We start from the raw sequence: 25,992 nt of genomic DNA on the forward strand, positions 1-25,992 counted from the left end.
TCAGATAAAAAGACATCCGGATTCATAGAGAGCCTGAAGAATAATTATTTCCAAAAATGAAGAATAAAGAAAAGAGCTTCCATAGTCCATACGAGGCACCGGTACGCAGGCTGAGGACCTGATTACACAACAGGTCACCTGTCGGATTGACACTGTTGGAGGGGGAGGGGGGGGGATTAGTAGAGGATTTCTTGGGTTTGACTGGGCCACGCAAGTTGGCTACAACGCAGATGCAGTCACTTCAACATGTCGCTAATCAGCTAATCCTAGAGAGGTTTCCCGTGAGGTGATCCAGCCACGCCTCTGTTAATACATTCAGTTCCCAACCTCACTAATGTTTATGTCCTAACCCTGGCTCTTACAACTGTGTGTTCCCGTACAAAAATACTCCATCTTCTTCTGCATTTGTGGGGACATTTATTTTCTTCGAGAATGTCTGGGTACAATTCTGTGTACAATTCTTGCATTCTAGGTATCCGCTGACTCTCTAGACATTCCTACAATTTAAATGTATCGGGCTAGAGGCCATATACAAGATGTGTGAGTGAGTTATGTCTGGCACTATGGTGCAAAGTGTAATCTTGGATGTGATTTATTGCCTGACTGGGTGCTCCAGTGGCTTGGGGCAAACTCAACCTGTCTACTGATGACGTGCATCCCTTTCATATGTTGTGCTCCTACCTAGTATAGTCTTATGTTGATAGACATCTAAGCATTGTACAGTTTACAGCACATGCTTCTTACATCATCCAACATAACCCTTAACCTTAATGGCTAACTTTAAGGCATTTGAAAGAAAATCCTCCATATTGTTACTATAGCGAGAGACTCTATTCCTGTTTAACCTTTATTTGAAATTATAATCACATATTTGGGATTTGGCCTCTTATGTATTGGCCATCTCGTTTCTTTAGTCTTAGCTACAAAATGGTAGAAATTGAGTATATCACCCCCACATCTGTTAACTTAGAAACTGTGCAGTGTTGACAGTCATTAAGCACTATTTACAGTAAAGTTGATTTTATTAGACTAGTAGGATTATTTACTTTTACTTCTTATTGTACGTCCATTGATTATTGTGCTTTTACTGACTTCCTGACTTGCAGTACAATATTGTTTTTAACAAAACAAAACACAAGTAAATAATTATTTGCAAAAATGTATCACGTCAATTATAAAAGGACCATATTATTTCTGTATTATTAAAAAATAATATACTAATGTGCGTTTTTATAATCTTACTCATCTCTCAGTCTTCACTTTTGGCTGCCAACGCTTTATTGTCATTGACTCAGAGGAAAGGGAGATATCTAGTGGTAGGAGGTTGTACTGAATGCATACATGATAAACATACATTTCCTTTCTTCTATTAAAACATCATCCATGTTAAAGCAATCTAATCCTGCCTTATCATATTTCATCGGACATGTATTAACAGTGATATACTGTATGGCTCATATGGTTGCTATTACAAAACTCTACTACCAGGACTACTAAGTGATTTTAACCTAAACATCACACAAAATGGACCCAAGACACAAGAGTATTTATCAACAAGTACACAAGTGAGTTTTATTAATGCAAGCAAATTTGATCATACAGGTCAAATAAGCCACTTCAAGCTGATGGCACATGAATGTACAAAACATATTCAATTTAAAGCTTGCTACTAAGTATTCGTAGTGAAAGTACAAAAGACTAATACGAGGAGAAAGCTGAAAGCATTTATGAGATCATTACAGAGTAAGCAATGTTGGTACAAGTATTAGTTTTAAGACATGGTTGAGAGCTCATCACAAACTAAATAGACACAACTCAAAGACTACAGTCTCTAATATCAGTAGCATAACGCGGTAAGCGTGGGAAGTTTAGTACTGCACATATAAACAAAGGGTTGATCCAGCAAGACAGTCATAAGTGTAAAAATAAAGAAGCGGAGTAAAGTCACTTTTGAGTCATTAAGACTATATTAATGCATGTCCATGCCACGAAAAACATCTAAATTCACAGTCTTTACTAACAGTACAGTTATCCAACTTTGAGTTGAACACCAATGCGCTTACATCTAGAGAGCACAGAAATGGTCAAATAAGTGCATGAAACTAGCTTTAAGGAATACCGACAAAAACAGGTTTTGCCAGGCGATGAACTGACAAGCCACCTTTGCAGTGGTATGGCATCAGGATGTGTAAGCAATACAGTTACTGTCATGAACAAAATTACTGTGACACACACTTTTCTCACGTCTGACGATTCACCAAGGAGTGCCATTACACCAACAACTGTCAGGGTTTATTTTCTATTGAGACAGAAAGATGCAGAGCGGAATGACCCACAGTGACCTCCATCTATTCTCACATGAATTGTCCTTAAATGTCAGTGCTTAACATATAGGAATGATTTGATATATTAGTATATACAGTGCAGAGTTCTGCAGGAGTTTTGTATTCATAAAGTTCCACTTTAAAGAAATAAAATAGGGCTTATGAAAGTATGTTTGCATGTGCTTTTGTGGCTCGTGATACGACACAATGGAATCCTTCACAGTCCTAAAATACATTTAATTGGCAAGATTATAATAAAATAACCAATTATTTATCTTAATTGACCTATCACTTCTTTGATATCAATTAAAGTCATTGTTTCCTGTTTAACAGGATTGGCACATCTAGCAAATACTTGCTGTTCTCGAGATTTGGTATTTATTCTTGTGTTGTCTTGTTATGGTATAACTTCAAATAGAAAAACTGATTGAATTACTTTGATGTTAAAGTGGTTTTGATCCCTGGGAATACAAAGGCTTATGATGCTTTATGGTTGCGTTGTGACATTTAAAATATTTCCAAAACTAACCACCCATTCACATACAGTACATTGTTTTTGAACATGAAATCTCCAGACACACAACACGAGAAATGTGCTTGAAAACCCTTATAAGCCCCTGTTGACCCCCTCGAAAATAAGCAAAAATAAATTATGCATGAGAGCAAAATGACACGTAGCATCAAATAAAAAAATAAGAAAAATAAAACAACTGTACGCAAATTATTCAAAGTAAAAAAGAAAGAAATACTACTGCTAACTCTGATTCTACAAACTACACTATAGTTACTATCAGCACTAAACAACTTCTATCAAGAACTATATAACTGCCATAATGATAATCATAACACCATCCATGAGAGAGGTAAAGGGGCTTTTTTTTTCATCTGAAATGCTGTTTGTGACTGGGGAGGTTTGTGTGACGTTTCCCCCCAGACCACATTGTCATATGACGCACCAGTGACATCAGCAGTGGCGAGGGCCCTAGGCGCCATCCGCCCCCCCTCGGGAGGGGATGGTAGAGAGAGACAGATAGAAAGACAGAGGAGAGAGAGAGGGAGAGAGGCCGGAGTGGCAGGGCCAGGCCTCACGCTGGTCTTTATGTGTAGGCGTTCAGACGCTCCTTGGAGCGCGTGGAGTGGATGTCGTGGAGCTCCTGCTCCTCCTTCGACTTGATGTCCTCGTACTTCTGCATTCGGCAGGCGTCCTTCACGTAGGCCCAGTTGGCAGACAGCACCATCAAGTAGTGGATCTGTGAGGTGTTGAAAAGGATGAAGCGTGACACGAATGCAAAACCGATTTTTGAAAATCCCAGAAGATCTGCCTTTCATGCTTTGTAGGTTCACACATACAAGGAATTTGTTTCAGTATATAATGGTGCATACATAGGCAGAGTAAGAGTTATGAAAGAGGAACAAATATAGAAGAATTATGAAAATAATAACTATCATAAAATACAAATAAATGTTTGCAAGAATATAAATATACAGAAAACTAAGTACTAGGACAATATGTCCAATTATTCCTGAAAAGATGTGTACACCTTTGCAGAAATGTGCAAATATCCAAGGTATACTGTATTAAAATGAGCAATACTGGCTCACATGATGTGCGTTAATGACACAATGTAATGTTATGTATTCCATAGTTTCTAATCCAAATATAATTTATACATTTTCTCAGTAGTCTGACTACTTTTATGGTAATTTAAAATGCAATGAATATGATTGTAAAGCTTGTTTTGGAATGCATGCCAAAGTTAAGGAGAACATTTCCAAAGATCCAGCAGGTGGCAGCATAATGCAAAATGTCTTGGACTTGTTACCATGGCAGCTAAGAATATAATGAATGTATTGTGCTTTAATGACCGAGGTTGTAACACAGATTTCCTTTTCACAAGCAATGACAGTTTTATAGCTGCTCTGCTCTTTGTTTGCGACCATTTAGCAACTGAGATTAAAACACTTTTTATGTTTTTATCACTGATTGTGTTTTTGGCTTTGAAGCTGTTTTGAGGGCAGCTCATTCTTCCAATGTGTCGGCGTGTCTGTCGAGATGGATTTTCTCATCATTGTCATCAGATTGGGAAAAAAAACTAGTTTGTACAGAAAATGGTCGTGCCACAATTTGCAGCATCATCCGCGAATAACAAACACTTTCTGTTTCTCAGAAAATGGCTCCTCACAAATTACTGAGTGATGTTTGCAACTATCTCAGAGCCTTTCTTCTCCCTGTTTCCATGACAACGGCCATGACATGCCTGGCGCCTCTGAAAGAGGGAGGGAGACAAACCCTGTCTTTTTCACTGCGCCAAAATGCCTTCTCTCCCATCTACAGCTATTCTCTCTCAGGCAAACACAACACAGGCGCGCCATCAGGCAGCCACAACAAAACACAGCCACATCATTTTCCCACAATTCAAAAAACGGTAAACTCCTACGCCTGTCGAAATGACATGCTGACACCAAATAGGATTATAAGTGCTACATTATCTTCAAAATATATGAATAAAAGCCAAGGTGCAATCTTTGGCATACGCATTAAAAATATATATTTCACAGAATGTATTATTTGATGTGGCTGATTTTAAAGATTTAAGATGTTTTGAATTGCGTTTCGTATTTTTCATCCCCTGAGAGATGTATGGGTGTCTCACCATAGCAATAACAGCCGCTCCTGCTCCAGCGAGGGCGCAGATGAACAGGTGGAAAGTCATGTCCAGCTGTAGCAAAAACAAATCACAGCACATATTACTCTTCAAGCATTACTGAACGTGTCAGCCAATGAAAATCATCTATGTAATTGTGCTCGTAAACGTTCACTTAATTCTGTTTTCTATCCACAAACATGTGATTATGAAAGATTTATAATTCAATATGCATGTGTTACTACAGGCAAGGAAACGGCTCCTTTGGTGCATCTTTTACTATCTGCCTCTGAGCAGCTCCACCAGAGTAGATCAATAAAGTGCCTTGTTCAAGGGCACATTGGCAGTGTTTTTTGTGTGTGAATTAGTGTGTGTTTAATGTGTCAGTGTGGGGAGCAGCAGATGTTTTGATAACTGCCCAACTGTTCAGTTGTTGTTTGTATTCAAACTGGCAAACTGCTCATTATCACTTGTCTAATGTTTATGACTCATCTTACAGTGTTTATCAGTTATGTATTACCATCATTTTAAATGTATGTTATCACAAGTAATATCCAACATTTTTAGATATTTGTATATTTATACTTTACCTCATTTGATTCACACATCTTGTAGAATTTCTCAGATCCAGCACACACAGTTTTCGCCTCATTAATTGGCACAATACCTTAAATAAAAAACAAAGCATGAATGGAAACTAGTGTGCTACTAGTGTGCTACTAGTGTGCTACTATTGGAAAAAAAGAACAGTCAACAACAACAGGGGCAAGAAGTGCCAAAATGTTCATATGATGAACTCATAAGAAAGACAGAATGCAGTCAATGTCCCACACAGGCAAAGCACAGGCCTATATTCTAATGGTGGCAGCTGAAATGGTTGTTGACACAGAGGCGTGTTAGTATCAGCCAGTGGCTAATGGGCTGAAAGATTTGGCACTAATTAAAAATAATGAGACAGCCATATAAGCTACTGATGTGATGGTCCTTCATCCCAGCTTAACATAACGTTATTCTGGATCATTAAAGTTTACAGGATAGTAATTTGTGCAGTAACACTGGGTCCAACATAATGTACATTTTAAAATGGGGACGTAATCTTAGGATTGGGTCATTTACAGTTTTTCATTTCAATTATCCGGAGTCTTAAAAGTTCAATTATCCACACTAAATTTGAAAAGGAGATTAAACAACTATGGGGAATACTTCACGTTAAATAAGCGTTAACGTCTTGAAAAAGAGTTGGGAAAGAAAAACGTCCCCAAGAAGCTGAAATAATAGCAGCAATTCAGACAGTATACAACACAGACAAGAGGTGTTCAGCAGTGGAGGTGAAGAAATGGAGACAGAATATTCATCCTTACCATACTGGCGTGGGTCCAGGCAGAGTGTGGCCCCCTCCAGCGTGGTAGCATTTTGGCAAATATTCCAGATGTTGAAATAAATAAAGACTGGGAGGGAGGTGAAAGCAGTCACTCCGAGCCAAGCCAGCATGAAGATGTATGTCAGCATGATGAACTGCAATGGCAACAGAGGAGCACACGTCACATTTAGGTACTGTTTTCAACAACTTGAATGTAATATATCCTAGATTTAACATTCTATATTTGTAAGTGAAATGGTTTCAAATGAGTCCGATGTCGCCTATATTGCACAATTGGTTCCAGGACATTTTGGGGGATTTCAATCATTTGTTGTGATCCTGTCAGCTTTTGGGTTATAAGGTGTTCCCAAGCCACTACTTGCTCATTTCATCCAACTAGTGTTATTTTGTTTTTGGCATTTCCATGGGCAAAAGATTAGTGAATACAAAGTTAATGACCCCAGTGACCACAAATACCCCAGCATGGCTCATTTCCTCTGCCTCCCTGTGGAGCGTCAGATTTACGAAGCAATTACATCCCAAAGATAATCTTATTAGGATTGCTGCAGGCTCTCTAATATGCCCCGTATAAGAATGTTTCAAATGTTTTATTGTCATGTCAGTATAATACAATTATTTTGATAAACCTTTTAAAATATAATTTCAGAGCAGTTCACCGGCATGTGACACATTATGGGTATTCATAATTTATTCTTTGAAATGATCTACATAGGCACATGCAAATTAACACATTATTTAATGCACAGACGCTTTAGCCTACAATATATTTGCTGCTTTACAAGACAGCTAGATTCCTACATTTTCTACAAATAAAGTTGACTTGAAATGAGCTAAAAATCCATTATAATTGATTAACATTTCACGTTACCCAATAACAATGCCTATACTGGGTTCTGTTAAATATTGCTCTACTTTGGGTTAAAGATACCAGTGTATGGCTACATTGATTTGTTTATAACCAATACAAAAAGAGCTGGACAAATAGCATTGTGTTTGCCACGATAGATAAAGACCTACTTGACCCTTCAAGTATTACTCCCTGGGATGTGACCTGACATCAGAGGTGGGAAGAGGAGTACAGATACTTCGTTACTGTACTTAAAGGAGAGGTGTCATGCTTTTCCGGTTATTACCCGTCCCCTTGTGTGTTATGAAGGTTTTTATGCATGTAAACGGTGTGCAGAGTCAAAACCCTCAAAGTACACCCTATAGCGAGTAAAACTCTAACACAGAAAATACCTCCCCAAAACGCCTCGTTGGAGATACGTCCATTTGATTCTTCCGGGACGGCATGATGTCAAGCCGTACCCGGAACGAAATGGACCAATCCGTGGAGCCGTTACGTTACGTCCGCGGAGCCGTTACGTTAAGCCCCCGCTGATTGGTCCAAATTGACCAATCCACGGACTTCCTCACACACACATCTGTGTGCAGGGAGCAGGCAGCTCAGCTGATTTCTCCTCCCTGGCTGCAGGCTGATAACAGACAGTTGGGATCGCGGCGAAATTCTCTCTGCAGACCCATTCTCACAGCGTTTATCAACCTTTTTCTTACTCAATATCAAGCCACACTTATTGTTTTTACTTCGGATGTGAGTTTGTATGTGCTCAGGATGAGTTTGGCTGTGTTTCGCTATGTATCCTAAACAAGGAAACAACACCTCCACGGAGCTCAGCGCGATTCACAACGTCCCGACCAATCAGAGCACACTGTGCTCACAGGGAGGGTGGGGGCTGGAGCTTTTGGAGCTACAACGAGCCGTTAAAGGCAGAGAGTGAAATTCAGTGAATACACGTAGTTTACAGAGATGCTGTATGAGAAACCAATGTGAGTTTGGAAAAATGCACAGTATAAATCTATTTTAGTAGACCTCAACAATGGAATTATGATCAGTGGAAATGGCCATGACATCTCTCCTTTAAGTACATTTCTCTGGTATCAGTACTTTACTCCACTACTTCTTTTTCTGACGACTTTTTACTTTTACTCCTTACATTTTTAACACAAATACCTGTACTTTCTACTTCTTACATTTTCAAATCAGGCTGGTTACTTTAGTTTGAATCTGTGTTTGGCGGCGTGATCATTATTATTTAGAGTCATTGCGTGCCTATTGATTTGAACACGATCCGTGTATCCATCATTTCCTGGTCTTCTCTAAAGAAGAGGGACCAATGAAAACGTTGTCATGTTGCCGTTGTTCAGCATGGAAACATTCATTAGCTAACAATGACGTTATTGTTCTATTAATATAAAGGGAGGTCAGGTACTCTTTAAAACAGTTGGTAGTTATGGGTACTTTTTACTTAAAGGTGGGGTAGGTAATTTTGGAGAAACCAGCTCGAGTGCGCTAGAATTAGAAAATACACAGCCGGAAAAAATCTGCCACTTCCTTACAGAGCCCCTCCTCCAACACACACGAACGCGCACATGACCAATGAGGGCACGAGATAAGTTTGTGCACAGATGGAAGGCTGACAGGCAGGTAGGCCATCCAGTTATTTTAGCCGGGCCGGCTCAGATGATTGGTCGTACTTTTTACAGTACTACGGCTTCCACAGATGAAATGTTTTTATGGATGTTTTGTCAAAGCACTTAAGATATTCATTGCTATCGGGATGTTAAGAGCATTCCATGGAATATAACAAAAAGTGTATCTCGAGCCGGTTTCTCAAACTTACCTACCCTACCTTTAAGTACATTTCAAAGGCAGCACTTCTTTACTTTTACTTGAGTAAAGAAGTTTAGTCAGTACTTCTACTTTTACCAGAGTATTTTTAAACACGAGTATCTGTACTTCTACTTGAGTAAAGGATGTGTGTACTTTTGCCATCTCTGCCGGACATTAAGATTACTTAAGTGATTCCTTGAAATGGAAGCTTTTGTACAAAAAAATTCATTATTATAGCAACTAACTGTAGAAACAAAATAACTCTTAATTTGCCCTGAAAGGCTAGTCTTACCCAAGCGCTGACACAGCGTCCACAGGTGGTGATCTTGAAGTCTCCATACAGGTCTTTGATGGCTCCACTGGTGAAGAAGCCTTCCACCATCAGCAGGATGCCGTAGACGAAGAAAGCCGAAGCAATGCCGTAGATCACATACTTGATAATGTCAATCCTGGAGAATGAACAGAGAAGCACTGAAAACATCCACAACAACACAATGTTACATTTTGATAATGACTACATAAGACGTCTGAATTTGGAGACTTGGTAGGGTATGGAAAGTGTAGTGCAGGGCGAGTTGTTTTTCTTTAACACCTAAGTCCAGGAAGTTCCTTTCCCACTTACATGGTGAAGACATCCAGTGCATCCACAGGGCTCCGCACCACCTCAAAGTAGTTCTGGAGGATGGTGACGGTGCCGGACAGGGCCTCATGTCCGCAGCCGCAGAACAGAGCCACGCCCGCGTACAGCAAGATGGTGGCTATGAGAGATGGGTACGGGATCCCACCCAGGCATTTGATGCAGCATTCAAGGCATCCTATAAACACAGAGAGAAACACAAAAAATCCACTTTTAGTCAAAAAATACTGAAAAGGGCCGTTAAACAATTAAATAAAAATACAGGATGAGTGGACATTTCTGTGCAGTGACACACACAAAGACAGGATTCTTACTGTTTTGATGAATGTGAATAATTCAATAAAACCTTTTCAGGTGGAAAAGTACACTGTTCTGCCATTTACTTTTTGGAAATCTTAAATATTCAAGCCACAAAATGGAGTAAGACTTTATTGGCCACGTCTACTGTATCTATGCCGTGATCTTCACATTTGCCCATGTATTTTTGGTTTTTGCAGCAGATTCGTTCTGTCAGTTGTTCAGCCCTACAGAGGATGCTGACATTTATTCATAACCCAAACCTCTGCCTGCGTTGTACATAGACCTGACCTTTAACCCCATTCTTCTTTTGACCAAGCTTCCTGTCCCCGGGGGCCCTTAAGGTGACTAATCGCTGCTCGGCCCCAACTTCAATCTCCTGTCGCACAGATTGCTCACAGAGAAGCTGAGTCTGTAAATACTAGCGCATGCGAGTGTGTCTGTATGAATTGCTTAGATTCATGAGTCTCCCTGTTGCGCCTGTGTGTATTAGTGTGTGTGTTTCGGGGCACTGGGGCCACCATTCGCCAGTAACAACAACATTAGTGGATTTTATTTTCGTGTGGAAGCACCCTACAAAACCAGACTTTATTGGGTCTTGCTGTGCATTGCAGTATATTAACCACACAAACACATGTGTTACAAAGCCCAGACTATTTTGAATCCATTTGTAATAATTAATTTAAAGCTGTACAATGGAGAGCCGCATCCTAAAAATGCACAATCTGAAGCCTAAGTCAATACATGTTCTTAAAATTGGCGCGTGATATAATTAATCTGCTTTTGCACGACTCTCCTCGTTTATTAAAGAGACGCCATGACGGCACATTCAGTTTTCGTCGTCATTGTTGTAGAGGTGATATTTAAGGATCATCCATCAGGGATGTTTTTAGCATCATCTCTTTTATGGTTATCCTGCTGTCTTCACCTGAGTTACAAAGCAAGAGCCTGATCAAATACCGCCCCCCCCCCTCCCTCTCCCTCTCCCCTTCTCCTTCTCCTCCTCGTCCTCAACTCTCTGCTTCTGACTCTGATCCGAACCTGAGTGGAATACCAAGTAGCTCGTCCGCCTGCTGGGCTGCGCTCGCTCTCTGAAGCTTGGTGCAGCTCCCTCGCCCAGACTCGCCTAGATTTTCTGCATCCTCACTGATGTAATCCACTGCCAGACTGTAACATGTCTATTCCTCCTCCACACGCTATTTTCTACCTCTTTTGTCCAGGAAAGCTTTGCTGAGAAAGTATATACGTATATATGATAATAACCTCGGCAGCTTTTCAAACGTATTAGAATCCTACCTGCTCATCTACAGTTTGATTAAATACCACAGTTGAATAGTTAGTAATGTCTATTGAAAAAATATTCTGTCCACTGTTTTTAGTGTCTATTTCTGGGGTGTTCTGGCCTCAGTTGTGCAGAGTAGGAAATATGCCCAATTTATGCTAAAGGGATAGTTTAAAACGGGGGGAAAACGCCTGGATAGTTGTTTTTTTGTATGTGCTTTTCTAAAGGGTAGGGTTGCTGTGACGGCAACTGTTTGCAACGCCTTGGTATTTCTCCATCACACCCACTCCCCTAACCCTGGGGACGGGACATCACCTGGCAAGGGACATCAAGTTCAGGAGACACCTCACCTAGTGAAGGCTTTCACACTATCAGGTTCTGACGGGGCCATCTTGTCATCCATTCTCAGGCGCCATCACACCAATTCACACCTTAAGTCATGTGACAATCTGCAGTAGGTTTGAATGGCAGGGATTCCTATCAGCTCTCACTCTTGCCAGCCAATGAATTCATACGTTTAAGCCCAATGGCTAGTGTAGTTTTAATAGTCAGAAGTTAAAAGGAAAAATATGAATCCCCCCCAATTTATTGTCATACATTTTTCTACTTGCCTTGTCTGCGCAGTTTGTAGATGTTTCCTAAAATAATTGTGTGCATTTCGCTTTAATCAAAGGTTGATTTACTTAAATGGCTTGCAAGTGTTGTCATTCAGCAGTGGCGTTAGGACTGTCTGTATTAAAAATCTCTTTTAGATGCATTGCTTTCTGATCTGTTTTCTTCTAGTTGGTGAATTTTTGTACTCATATTTTATATTGAAAATCTACTGTTGTCTTTTTCCATTAAAAGAAAACCCTGTTCCATTGAAAGACTGTATCCAGATGTATTTTTTCAATATGTCAAGACTAAAAGTGATTCTGTCATCAGTCCTTCCCTCAGACTCATTATCTCCAGTTGCCGTATAAATTCCGGGAACAGGCAGTGACAGGATTTATTGATGCGGTGTTGTTTTCTGACAAGATAAGAGAGAGTGTCACATTTACCCACCATGCTCTGGGTCAGCGTGCCTGTTTAAGCAAGTGTGAAAGATCAAACTGTCCACTCATAAATACTGGGCAAAACAGACAAGTGACTGGATGACTAAATACTGAAGAGTGGCAGATATGTATTCCTTAATGTCAAATGGAAGCATTAACTGGTGGTTTTAGGGTTTGTTTGTTGAAATAAGATACATTTTCTTTTACAAATCACCTAAAGTCGCATCAGGTAATACAACATTGCTTTGTAAGCAAGCTGTTATCATTTGTTATCACCCCATCTTGAGTCATGCTGGTTACATTTGGTGCTGTAGATGTTCGGAGCCTGTACATGGAGGAAGATGAGGAGTAATATAAATGATTTATATCGTGGCCTCAATCAAGGTTTATTACGTCTGCATTATTTACATTTGGGCAGACAAATTAAACCAGTTGAAGCTGGCATTTGCTGTTCTGTATTTTAAATATATATTATACTTCTCCCTGATGTACAGCAGCGCCAATCAAATGAATTGTCAGTCAGAGGCATTAACAATAGTTTGCGAGCAACAACAAAAGAAGTCCTCTTGTGAATTTACTGAAAGGAAGTGTTGTTTCCATGGAAACAGTTGAAGTTACAGGGTGTGATGGGAGCAGAAGTGAGTGGATGTAACAATAGTTATGTTTTATTGATTGTCTGCTTTTAATTGTGTGGGGGGAACTTCTCAGAAGTGTATTTGGAAAGGAAATTCCTTACTTCTGAATAGTACATATTATATTATGGTCTAAGGGAAAGACATATATAGTCTAGAGTTGGATATTCACTCAAGGCTTCAGGATTGTGTTCTCTGTTTCACAATTATTGGAGGATAATTAAAACTGGACCATGTTATAATTGCTTTATGGCTGTTATGATACAGTGTTTGATTAATGCAGCGAGGACTTGTATCAGCTTCCTCTCATACCAGCACATCCTCTCATTTCCTCCCCGTAACTATCCATTGATCTTAACGGTCTGCAGATCAAGCCTGTGGAAGTCTGCGAGTGATGGTGCGATGGCGACTCGGAGAGCTTGGAGATGCTTGATCCATAATTTAGAAGCGGCACAGTGCAACAGAGTACATTCATTATTCATGCCTTCTGCTTAGCCCAACATTACCTGCAATGAAAATAAAATAACCCCTGCTTGAAGAGGAGTTGCATGTACATGTATTTCAATTGATCCAGATCACAGGTGTAGTACTGCTTGTCTTTTAGAGACCTGACACACTGCAAATGGAGTTGGGTATTTGGCGTAATTGACTTTGGTTAAGCTTATTGAAATAAAATAGTAGAAAGAATTGAGGATTCTATGTGTGTTTGGGTCAGGTAGGAAGCAATTGAGTAATTCTAGTGTTTTGTTATTAATACATGTTTTCATGGCAGAATAGGCAAATTGCTTATTTGGTTTTAGATATGTTATCCTACATATATAAAAAAAAAAGAAGGAAAAAAGCCTACATGACCCCAAACACAGAGGTCCAATCAACATAAGGCATCTCCCTAATACAAAGGGAAAGGATGGACCCCTCCCGAGGCCCCTCCCACCCCCAACTTCTCCTCCATCTGTCAGTGTCATATCCGACAGGCAAAAGGGATACACACACACACACACACACACACACACACACACACACACACACACACACACACACACACACACACACACACACACACACACACACACACACACACACACACACACACACACACACACACGCACACACACACACACACACACACACACACACTCACACTCTCACTGACCCAGGCAACGCATGAGGTTATCCTTAAATAACGCTTGGAGCTTTATGACGTGCTCCAAAGAAAACATGACTCTAACATCCGGGAGACAGTTGGGGTTAATTAACGAAGGACGTCCTGCCCAAATAAATACGTTTGTATAAAAAATTGCAATATGTTGCCAAATTTTATTTTCTCGTTTTCCTAAAAGTAATCAGTTGTCTTAGATGTGTGCGTTTCCTGAGCTTTTTACCAATTCACAGCAGGTCTGGTTAAGTGTCTAAGGATTTAAGCAGTCAATATAGTTATTGTAATTTATTGGTTTTCACACATCAGTAATTCATCTTCACAATTCTCTCTTTTTTTGTCCTTTCTCATTAGTTACTTATGAGACATTTCATGTTCAATCATTGCAATTTTGATACTGTATACATACAGTGTCAGTTAATAACACTTTTTGGCCTATCAGTATTTTGTTAATCCTAAATGACCCTGTAATAGTTTATTTGTGACACAGCAGTGGAGATTAAAGTGACAGACTGCCAAAAGCAGACACTTTATATCATGTTTGGAATAAAACAGTTTTTCAGTTGCTGTAACTGAGTTAAGTTACAAAAGTGATTTTCACTATACCGTAGCTTTGTTTGGCCCAATGGCAACGCGCTTAATATTCCTAGAACTGTCACTTTTCATCCCACTGCAGGCTGAGATTAGGACCTGATTAAATGCAATAATACTTTCTGACTTGGATTACCCATGTGTTTTTTATTTTATTTTATTTAGTATTATTTATTATCCTTATCATTTATTTTATTTTACTAATTTGACAGATATATCCCTTGACATAAGTGCTATTCTGCAGTGAGCAGAATTAATTAATAATAATAATTGCATTTTAAAGATGCTATTGTCCCATATGTCTTTGTTGATGCATCCCTAATTAAAATGGATTTTTCCTTTTCATAGAACATATGCTGTATTTTGATGTAGTTAAAGCCACAGAGACAATGAAATGAAAAAAATGAAATAAAGGGGGTGAAAGTGATCTAAAATTCTGTCTGCCGCATGTTGACTTACAACACATTACATCTAATCAGACTCCATTTTTGCGCATTTAACTAGCAGTTATTAGTTCATTGTTACCAGAGGAGTTTTGAATGGGGGTGGGGTGGCAGTGAGCCTGGTCCTAGAGAGAGAGAGCGAGGGAGGGGCGGGGGGGGAGAGAGAGATCTCAGTGGGGGGATGGTGTGTCTGTGTCAGTCTGAGAGTAATGGGTGAATACATGTCTCGTTGCTTTCCTATATTTAATACGCAGCCCCCCTTCCCCTGGAGCGAGCAGGTTTTTTTTCACGCCCCCATCTCCTCTGCGCATGTTTAATCAACCAGTATGGTTGCCATGTCAACCGCAGCACAAAATCTGGGAATATACCGGGTACTTCAGAGCTATGACCCAGTTACTGTATGTCAACAAATTCAGTGGGACAATAGTGACTGAGACACATTACACAGATAACCCCTCTGGGTGAAAGGACGTTACAGGCCAGGTCTAAAAGCTCCGCCACTGATTTCCGCTCTTTCTTTTTCACTCAGAGATGGAGAGCCTGCGTGACTGCAGAGCAGCAAAGAGTCTTTTGTCTGTGCTGACTCCAGGAACTGAGGGGCAAATGTCAAAAACTCTAGAGAAGAGGCGAGGGGTGGTTTTTTTACTTTCAGTTTCTACATTTAAAGCACATAGCTGGGTGAATTCAGCTTGTTTTGATTGCCTACATTTTAGACGCTAAGCACCAATGGGTGGTCGGGATTTAAGTCCTGACTCCTAAACAAAAGAACATACTAATAGCTTGTCTTTGGTTCATGATTAAAACACAAGAAAACAAATGCATTTATTTTTTCAAAATGCATTTTACTTTGAGCAACCTAAATATCTAAGCTTGATCCACATGTCTTTTTTTCTCTGTTTCCATATTTTGTGTCTTTCCTATAGTAAACAATGACAAACAAATGTATTGGCTAAACCATTCCTCAACATATACATATCTTTACCATATCGCATTGACTTTAGTATATCATCATCGTAAGAAGCCAGTAGAGCTCATCAAGCATGCTGTCAAAATGTATTCTTTTGACACCATGCATGCTTGAAAACAATTAGGAAAAACCCCTCAAAGGTTTCCACTAATAGCTCCAACTAATTTTATAGGAACAATTGGTGGATTTCCCTGGAATTCTTCGGGGTCGGGGAAGGTTAGGATTCAGAACAATGCGTGGGGGAGGGAGGGAGACGGGAACTATTAGGTACTGTAGCATGACACACTCACTGAGCAATGATACTGCACTGTGAGTTGATATTATGTCAGAGTGGTGTAGCCTGGGCAAAAAGCATTCAGGCCATCGAGAGACACTCTCTATTGAAGTCTTTGCCAATTGAATTATCCAGTGTTAGAAGCTTTTTAAAGCGAGATGAACACCCCACTGACAAGAAGACATTTGGAAATGAAGGAATTCATTCATGAATGTTGTTAGGAATTATTGTATTTAGCTCTCATAAAAATAATTAATGATATACCTTATTATTTTCCCTTTTATCCCGTTAAATAAAGAATCAAGAGTAGTCCTTTATACAGCCACAGCAACTATATTCTAAGCAGCCTCTGGTGAATTCACTCTGCTTTAATATCAATGCAAATGTGACATTTACCATTGGAGCTTTTAATTCAAAGTGCATGAAACTCGGTGAACCATTAATAATTGCAGTGTAACTGAAACAACTTCTGTAATATCATTCTGCTGCTGTGTTCAAGCTATGTTGTTTGGACATTTCTGTTAATAACTTCTCGTCATCTTGCCAAGTTAATATCCTGATCAAACTGATCAAACAGAAGGACAAGCAGAGCCTTGCAGAGTAGATTCTTGGCGCAGGAAACGCTAACAGGTGCGCCATTCTCAGTTTTTCCATTCAGCGACAATTGACAACACCAGCGTGAACAATCGAACCAGAATGTTCATGGTTTATTCCTAAAAGGTATTATCGAACTTGAGATTATTTTGCAGAGTGACTCGTAAAGTCAATTCAGCTCAGTGTGTATAGTAATGAAAGCGTGCCTTTTTCCACCATAGGGTGTTGGTTTGCTTCCTGTTGCTGATTAAGCCCCTGTGGCACACAGTGTGCACAGCTACATTTGGCGAGCAGCTGAAGTGAGCCGTGTCCACCTGGTGCATCTGACTCATAATCTGAGATTTGCAGCCTCAGAATGGCATTAGCGTGCTGCGAGTGCACTCATTGACACCTACGCCTTTGTTGTGTTGAAGTGATCTATTTGCAGTTTATTTACCGGAAGTTTATTGCATTTTGACCAACAACATACTACATTTTCTTTTCACAGTGGCATAAATGTCTAATAAATTGTAAACCCACTACAGAATTGGCAATAAAGCCCCCGGTAAATGTCAAGGGACAATGGCCCTCTCTTAGGTAAACAATGTTGCGTGACTTTTATAATTGTTTAAAATTGTAATGGCTGAACAACCAATATTGTTATAGTGCTTGTGTTTGAGAGATGTTTTGCTGTGAGCAATGTTCGCTTGAATGTCCAACCTTTTCACTTGCTTTTCGATGGACTTTAGCTTTCTTTGGGCCTTCATCAAAGCAACATAAGCCAGTATGATTTGTTCCTGTTTGCTCACACTTTAAAATATTGCTTCACTTATTTATTTTCCTGTTAAATATGTGACTTTTAAAGCTGGGGTTAACCTCTCCTTATAATGAGTAGTGATCCCTACAAACGATTGGATGATTGGCATTAAATCATAGTGACATGGAACGAAGCCTGACAGGGTGGCTTTATTGTTCATCATGCATCATCTGAGCAATCATTTCAATCATCTGTTGTCTTCGGTTACCAGGAACGGAGCTGACGGTTTTCAAGTCCCACATGGTTAGGTGATCAGTGAGCCCTGGTGCCTTGTTCGAACATCTAACATATCTGTCTCTCATTGAGCCATGCTTTATCGACCAAAAAGATCTCCTGAAATGTCATGATCGTATTGTTTCCTGGTACAAAATGAGGCCCTGTCTATAAATCTACTAATAGCCCTCATTTTTCACCCACAGAAAAAAAAAAGCATGACGCCCAAAACCCAGTGAAATCTTGTCAGATGATTTCTTTTAAATATATTTTTCAAATCTAATTGTCCAATTTTTGTTGTTGTTTATGTTGAGTTAGATATTTCCATACTTTAAGTGCCGAAACAACCTTTAAATGTTATCTAAAATGGAGTATGTATCTCACCGTTTCATCTACGGTTTTAGCTGGCGTTATGAACATTTGAATTAGTTCAACTTTGGGATGTTTCTTTAAGCATATTACACATTGTAAGTCAGAATATTTGTTTAATTATTAAAAATAAATTATTTTAACCGGTCCTTTCTGAAGTTTTGAATTGTTTACACAATAGAATGTATGTCAATGATATTATAGAAAAAGTTGGATGCAAGTCACTTAAGTTACTCAAGAAAACAAATAAAGAAATGTCCTAACATGTATACAATTCTTGAAGTTGTGTCGGCCTGGTGGCGGCATACATTTCTGAGGACATTTCTGAGGTAATAAGTTGGTGATTTACCTTTTTAACAAACTTTGTCAATGATGTTTTACACAGAAAACACCAGCATTAAACGCCATGAAGAGTGTATTTGGTTATTCTTCTTTTTTTCTTTAAGCATCTGTCATTTTATTCTAAACCTTTTTTCTCTGTTTAAGTTAAAATCTCCAAGCTAACATTTCTATCAATAATAGTTTATTTTATAAGTGACAGAAAAAAACCAATGACGTCACCTGCAAAAAAGAAAACTGACGTTTCTCTTTTGCATCTCTGAAATGGTTCCTGCCGACCAACTATAAATCTATAGCCCTGTGCAATCTTATAGATATTCAAAAGAAAAATGATTTCCAGCGACAGAGCTCGCAGTGTATGAGTGCGCACTAACTCTTTACAAACCTGAGCGTGGCCTCAATAAATGGACATGGCAAAGACAAATGCATGCACAGCTTGCATGGCTGCATCTTTCAGTTGGCTGAGCATTTGTGTTAGTGGCCAAGACTGACAGATTTTGCTTTCTGAACAGTAATGCCTGAGAACACACCTAGTAATGGCGACCAAGAAGTAGCCTACTAGATGGAAATCTGTAAGGCTGGCGGTGCATATGCCAAACATTACACATTGTCATGGAAACAGCGACGTCATAAATGATCATGCAGCAAAATCGTATGAATCAATGGGAACAACTAACATATTATCACATATTATTATCTCTCCATTTGGGAATTAGACTCGTCCTTTGTACCTCTTTCTGTGTCTTCCTCCTACACTCTCAGACACAGTGAACTATTCCTCTATTCCTGTGTTACTGAAATGTCATCAGCAGGAGTGGGAGAGAAGAGAGAGAGAGAATAAATAATGACTACACTTGGCCACTGCCATGGCAACTGTTCCAGCTCATGTGTGTGTTGCGCCTGTGAGGTTTGGGGGGGGGGGGGGGGGGGGGGGGGGAGAGGCGGGAGGGAAGAGGGAGGGAAGAGCAACACAAACATGTGAAGCCATGCCTGTCACATGAAGTGAACCTGAGAGGGAGTGGGCAGAGACAAAGGTGTGTTCCACAAAACATGACAACAGCATCCTGTCTGGGGTAGCTATAGAAGCAATAATGAAAATGTTGCTGCCCGCATGAAAACGATAATATTCTCTTACTTGTGTGGCTTTCAACCATACTCTAAGTCTAAATCATTCATGCAGAGAAAAGGTGGTGGTGGTGGTGTTGGTGGTGGTGGTGTGTGTGTGTGAAGTAAAAATAGCAATTGCACAAAGAAAACACGAATGGCGAAAGGAAAGCCCTGCATCAAATGCACACTGAATGTGGCAAAACACTGCTGCAGGATGTCTGTGTGTTTGTACACAAAGGACAGGAGTGAACGCTGATGGATTAATGAGTGCAGGAGCTCGGTTTGGATCTCTGTGTTTCCCTCTCAGTCATCACGACAAGCATGAAAGCCTTATCAAGCAAACAAAGACAGTGCAACCCTCGCTGAAGCGGTTCACACCCCTCTCACTACCCCAACAGCACATATAGACGTGCACTCTTCAGTGGAGGGCTGACACTCAATGGACAAAGGAATTAACACAAACAGCTGCTCTCCCTATTCATAAAGGGAAAGGCTAACATTTGTCTCTGCAGAGGCACCACTGAAAAACACCTAAGTCAGTTTAACTTAAGAAAATCTCCAAATAAACCCTTTCTTACCTTTCTGGGTCTGCCCCTCATCCATGTCTTCTTCCATTGTGCTGATTCTGTTTTGCAAATCAACAAAAGTAAAAGAAAATAGGCAGGTTTAAAGCCTTATTTGTTTTTAAGGGGTATAGTCCACAAAGCACTTCACTCTCCTTGCCTCTGTCTCACTTTTCCACTTTCTCTAGATGTCCCTACTGAAGACCGAGATTGCCTGTCAGTTGTGGTTTCTGTCAAGCGTCCGGGGCGATGTGAGGAATCACTGAGTCTTTGTGATGCTGTCCATTGCGAGCTGCCGTGGCAAGTGCTGAAAACCCTCCTTGGTCCCTGGTGGAGGAGGAGGAGGAGGAGGGGGGCAGGGGGGCTAGATGGAGCAGAGGGTGGTCTCTATGGTAGGCAGGAAAGCGCATGTGTGACGGGGGGTGCTGATTAAGAGGCAGGTGTGTGGAAAATGTCAAATCTAGAACACAGAGCACAACTTTGGATTAGAAACTGAGCTGTGATTTTAGACCTTCTGAATGTGTCATGTTTAGACAGGGGTGTTCACCACTGTGGGTCATTAGTTATTGTGCAGCCCACCCTAAACACCCCTCGTTCTCGGACAGATTGGGTAAACCCATCCCCCCCCCCCCCCCCCTGCGGCAGTGACTCTACAGCATTAACTCCCCTTAAATAAAAGAGGGGGGACATCTGATTTTGAAATGGGATTCTCCTAATCGTATTAGTCGTACAGATTCAATTATACGATCGCCAAGGAGGTGTCTCTGGATTCCTATCCCGTTAATGCATGTGTGTACACAGACGCTAAGAAGGAAGTTGCCCATTTTGGGTGATTTTAAGATTCAAACTCAAGGATTATGTGATGTACACTGGGTTGAGGTTTTACAGCTCATGGTGTTATGTAACTCCTTGGACAGCCAATGAAGTGCTACTTTTCCTAATTCCTAAAAACTTGCCATTTATGGGAGGTACAATCCTCGATTAAAGACCTGCACATGTTTACACTGTTCAAGAAGTCTTCCATGTTAATCTCCTGTATGTAGAAGGTTTCTTGAGCAGCAAACAGTAGGACAGCTTCAGAGCTCGTTCACAGCTCGTTTGTATGAAATGAAAAATGTCAGTATAGTGGTTATCTGTCGTCAATCTAAAAAAAAAAAAAATCTCAAAATCAGACTGCTGCCGAGTCGCCAGGAAACCAATCTTATGTAGGATAAAATCATTTTGATTGTTCAGTTATTTTTCTCTCTATCCAACGATCAAACAACTTTTACATCCTCTCTTTTAACTCCTACTATTGTCTCCCTAAAATTCCCCAAATATCAGATTCCTTATGATGCTTTAAAAAAAAAATTATAAATAATTATCAAATGACTAGATACCAAACAACAAGAAAATGTATGGTGTTTCTTTTTCAAAATATTTGAATCCAAATATTTTCTCCAACACTCATTCTTTTCTGAAATGTACAAGCCTTAGTTGAATACAATAGATATCAATATAGATTCAAGATGTGATTCTATTTTTAGAATTGTAACCCCGTAAATAGGAACTTCAGACAAGGTCGCTAGTGTCTTACAATGAAAAAGACCCATGGCAAAACAACACAACACATTTATTGACAAAGTCAGGGCTGGATAGAGGGATGGGAGCCACAGAGGAATACTTGGAAGATCATTGAGGTACATTACGCTGCTGTGAGATGAAATGTGCTGCATAAATAGGATCTGACTGGACCTGGAGTATGGACAGATGGGTGAATGGATGGGTGATCAGACAGGTGGATTAGATGAAACTTTAATGATCCCTGAGGGGAAATTGAGCTTCTGCCGTAGCAGAGAACTGGAAAGCGGTCATGAAAGAGGCCAGTAAAGAGGTCTGACAATGATATTGGTAAACACATTGCCTTGAATAAATTGTAAATAATACAAGGATGGATTGGTGCGTGGTAAGAAACCTTTAGAGTGACTGTTTGATGCCTGCAATTCTGTCCTAAAAAGGTAATAAATATGGTGGCAATCAATTTCTTTTGAACATTAGTTATCTTTTCCCTCTGCCTCAGCATCAATATTTCCACCCTGATTAAAATAAACAACTTAATTGTAAGGCATTTCTCCAGGAAATGCACCATCACTTTGTCCTTTATGGTAATTACGCAGATTTAAAAAAATGAATATAATTATTTATTGATGCTAAAATGTAATGCCTTATTAATGTTTCATTGCTTAATGCAACATCTTTAATTAATAGTTAAATTAGCCTTCTGTTGCATATTGTCCGACCAAATGGTACAACCTCCTGTGTCCACTAAGTACTTTACCTGATTAGTCTAATTTAGCAATTTAGCTTTCATTAGCATGCTATCTGCGTAGCTCAACGTATCACCTGTTTGTTGGTGGCTTTTTTTTCGAATGGTCGGTCAGTTTGTTGGCCCACCATTTCGATCCAGATCAAGCTATCGTCCCAGATCATTTGGAAAGCAAAATTAGCCAAAAGTTGATTTACTCATTTTCCTCATTGGGTCTTACTCTTTTACTGTTTTATATAGGTTAAGAATATAACAAATGGGCTACTGACGGAGCAACATATTTGACTATGTTGTGCCTGTCATTATTAAATCAAGCTTTCGTAGTATAGATTAACAGTGGTTTGTGTTTATCAGCTAACACCAGTTACCATATACACTTCTAACCTTGTATCTCTTACATTTAGTATTAGTTCATACATTTTGGTTTCCTGATCAACAAATGAAACCACAGGTAACAATGCAACATTTTGAATAAACTCCAAATGTAGTCGTCGTTAATCCATACACTTTGGAGTATAAAGGAAAAGGTAAATATTGTATAAACAGTTCTATACATTTACTGTTTTGAGTTGCTCATTCTACTTCAAAGTGTAGTTGGGAATAACGGGGGGTTACGTATTGTAACCCTAGTTATATAAGCACAGGCGGAGCCCTCTACTGGACTCTATGGGTACTACCTTATCCCGCGTGCATTCTCCCACTGAGACTTCTATAGACGTAGCCGGCCCAGGGCGGGCCTACCTGAATGCGCGCGCATCACACCGTATAAAAGGAGGCCTCGCCTCCTGACTATCATCCTATACCTCTCTTCAGCGAGCGGAATAGAACAGACAGTGCCCTGAGTAGAGGGCTCCGCCTGTGCTTATATAACTAGGGTTACAATACGTAACCCCCCGTTATATCTCTCACAGGCTCCGCCCTCTACTGGACTCTATGGGTACAGTGGGTGGAGCCCTGATGTATACGCGCAACACCATTCCACCCTACTGCTCCTGACCGGCTTTTCTGGTCAGCAGCTGCTGCCCCACACTGTCCCTTAACCCGGTTGTGACCGAGGAGAAATCTGGGCTGCGGCTGACAGAGCACACCCTGCTGCGCTTACCTCGCAGAAAGTGTGCTCAAAAAACAGTGCCGGGGGCAGCGGTGGAAAGGCGTATAGCAGCTTCCTTGGCCATGGCTCGTGTGCAAACGCATCCACTCCCAAGGGCGGGTCGTCGCTCAGGGCCATGGAGAACCACAGGGCACAGTGGCTGTTGCGCCGGCTGGCGAACAGGTCCACTTCTGCTCTCCCGAACTGGGCCCAGACCTGCTTCACCACCTCCGGGTGAAGCACTCGCCTGGCAGGGGGCCGCCCCTCGACATGAGGTCGGCCCTTCTGTTCTCCAGTCCCGGGACATGGAGGGCTCTCAGAGATAACACCACCTCTGAGGCCCATAACCACAGCTCCTCCGCTGTGGTCAACAAGGAGGCGGAGCGGACTCCGCCCTGCCTGTTGATATAAGTCACTGTGGTGCTGTTGTTGCTCCTGACCATTACATGTCTCCCCTGAATTAGGGGCATGAAATGCCGGAGGACTAACACTACTGCCCGTAGCTCTAGGAGGTTGCTGTGTCGAAACTCTGTCAGAGCCCAGCGCCCACCTATAGCCCTCTTCAGGCAGTTCCCTCCCCATCCTGTTCCGGACGCGTCCGTGAACACTGTGATGTAGGAGGTCACCCGTCCCAGTGGAGACCCCCTCCAGAGGTGGTCCGGAGACCCCCAAAACCGGAGGTTGCCCTCCACTGAGGGGGGGAGGGATGGTCACCAGCCGTCGTTTGTGCCTCCAAACGCAGGCTGGAGAACCACCTCTGCAGGCGGCGCATATGTAGTAACCCCAGCGGGACCACCATGTGAGCAGCCGCCATGAGACCCAGAGTCTGCATGACAGTTAAAGCTGTCACTGTTGCCCCCTGTCGCAGCCTGTGCACCGCCCTGAGAAGGGGCACACGTCTGCTCTCTGACAGGGTGGCACGCAGCGCGTCTGCATCGAGCACCACACCCAAATACAACGCCTGTTGGCGAGGTATGGGGGTGCTCTTTTTCCAATCGATCGCAAAACCTAATTTGGTTAGGTATGTGATCAACTGTGCTGTGCAAAACATTGCCTGTTCCCGGGACCCAGCCATGACTATGAGGTCGTCTATGTAAAAGAAAACTCTCATGCCGTGTGCGCGCAGCGGTTGAGGCGCTGTGGCCACACATTTGCTGAATGTGCGTGGAGATAGGGAATAACCGAACGGCAGCCTGTTGTATTCGTAGGCTATTCCCTGGAAGACAAAACGCAGATACTTTCTGTGCTCTGGAATAATTTCCACATGAAAGTACGCGTCTTTCAGTTCGATGGTGGTGAACCAATCGCCTGGCTGCACAAGCTCTAGTAACTGTTTCACAGTTAACATGCGGAATTTCCTGCTGGAAATATGACGATTCAGGCCCCGGAGATCTAGAATAGGTCTGAATTCCCCTGTTTTCTTGAGAACCAGGAAATACATGGAATAAAGACCCTTCTCTCTGTGCTGAGGATGCACAACAGACACAGCCTGTTTCTGCACCAGAGCCTGAATCTCTGCTGAGAGGAAACCCATCTCCTCCTGGGAAGACAGATTTACCTCTCGCATGCCCATAAAAGGAGGTGGGATGCTGCAAACTGGAGTGAATAGCCCCGTCCACCTTGTCAGTACACAGCTGAGTTTCCATTCCCCATAACCTTGTGTTAGGGGATGTGTAATCAGCTGCGGAGCCGCAGCTATGAAGCTGTGGTACTCTCTGGTGGCCCACTCCGCCGTCAAACCCTCCATAAAAGGAAATTTGACTCATGGGGGGCTGACACAGAAAGGGCCGCTTTTCTATAATGCAGTTTCCACTCAGAGAAAAAAACGGCAGATTTTTCACTGAGGTCCCTGAACGCACCACGGCACGCTCCCGTGAGAGCCATGGATGTATAATAAGAACTGGATACAGCGTGGGAGGCGGGGCCTCATTCATTCCTATGAGAGTTGCTCATTCGCGCATGATGATAAAATGGCCCAACTTTTGAGAGAGCGAAACGTCACAGATTACCCGGCATGCCTGAGAAGTAGCCGTATGTGCGCTCATAGCGCATGCGCAACTTTAACCATGCCCCCCAAAATGCTCGTTTACATCAAGCACGTCAATTTGCGTACACGTAACAGCACCGCACGTTCATGACAGCATGGTAATGGTTTGTTATTATGATAGATTTGATATTAGCGAGGCGGCAGTTAGCAGCTAGCGGTTAGCTAGTAATTATGCTAATGTACACATCAATCGTTATGTACTTTTATATTACGCTGTAACAGGATCTAGTGATAT

The 25,992-nt window shown here is 41.2% G+C and overlaps 1 protein-coding gene across 2 annotated transcripts; it reads right to left on the bottom strand.

The window, feature by feature from the left end:
• Positions 1–1,543: 1,543 nt before the first annotated feature.
• Positions 1,544–20,745, bottom strand: gpm6aa (glycoprotein M6Aa). 2 transcript variants are annotated; one of them, XM_034141684.1, is made up of 8 exons: positions 20,487–20,745; positions 20,331–20,377; positions 9,644–9,836; positions 9,314–9,470; positions 6,331–6,484; positions 5,560–5,636; positions 4,979–5,044; positions 1,544–3,574 (listed from the first exon to the last, which is right to left on the bottom strand). In XM_034141684.1, exons 2-8 carry the CDS (start codon positions 20,365–20,367, stop codon positions 3,422–3,424), a joined length of 837 nt encoding a protein of 278 aa, XP_033997575.1. In that variant the 5' UTR covers positions 20,368–20,377; positions 20,487–20,745; the 3' UTR covers positions 1,544–3,421. The 2 variants fall into 2 exon arrangements, with proteins under 2 accessions (XP_033997575.1, XP_033997569.1); XM_034141678.1 differs by having other exon boundaries at positions 20,476–20,745.
• Positions 20,746–25,992: the final 5,247 nt, after the last annotated feature.

Source organism: Trematomus bernacchii, unplaced genomic scaffold, assembly GCF_902827165.1.
Source record: "Trematomus bernacchii unplaced genomic scaffold, fTreBer1.1, whole genome shotgun sequence".
Taxonomy (NCBI): domain Eukaryota; kingdom Metazoa; phylum Chordata; class Actinopteri; order Perciformes; family Nototheniidae; genus Trematomus; species Trematomus bernacchii.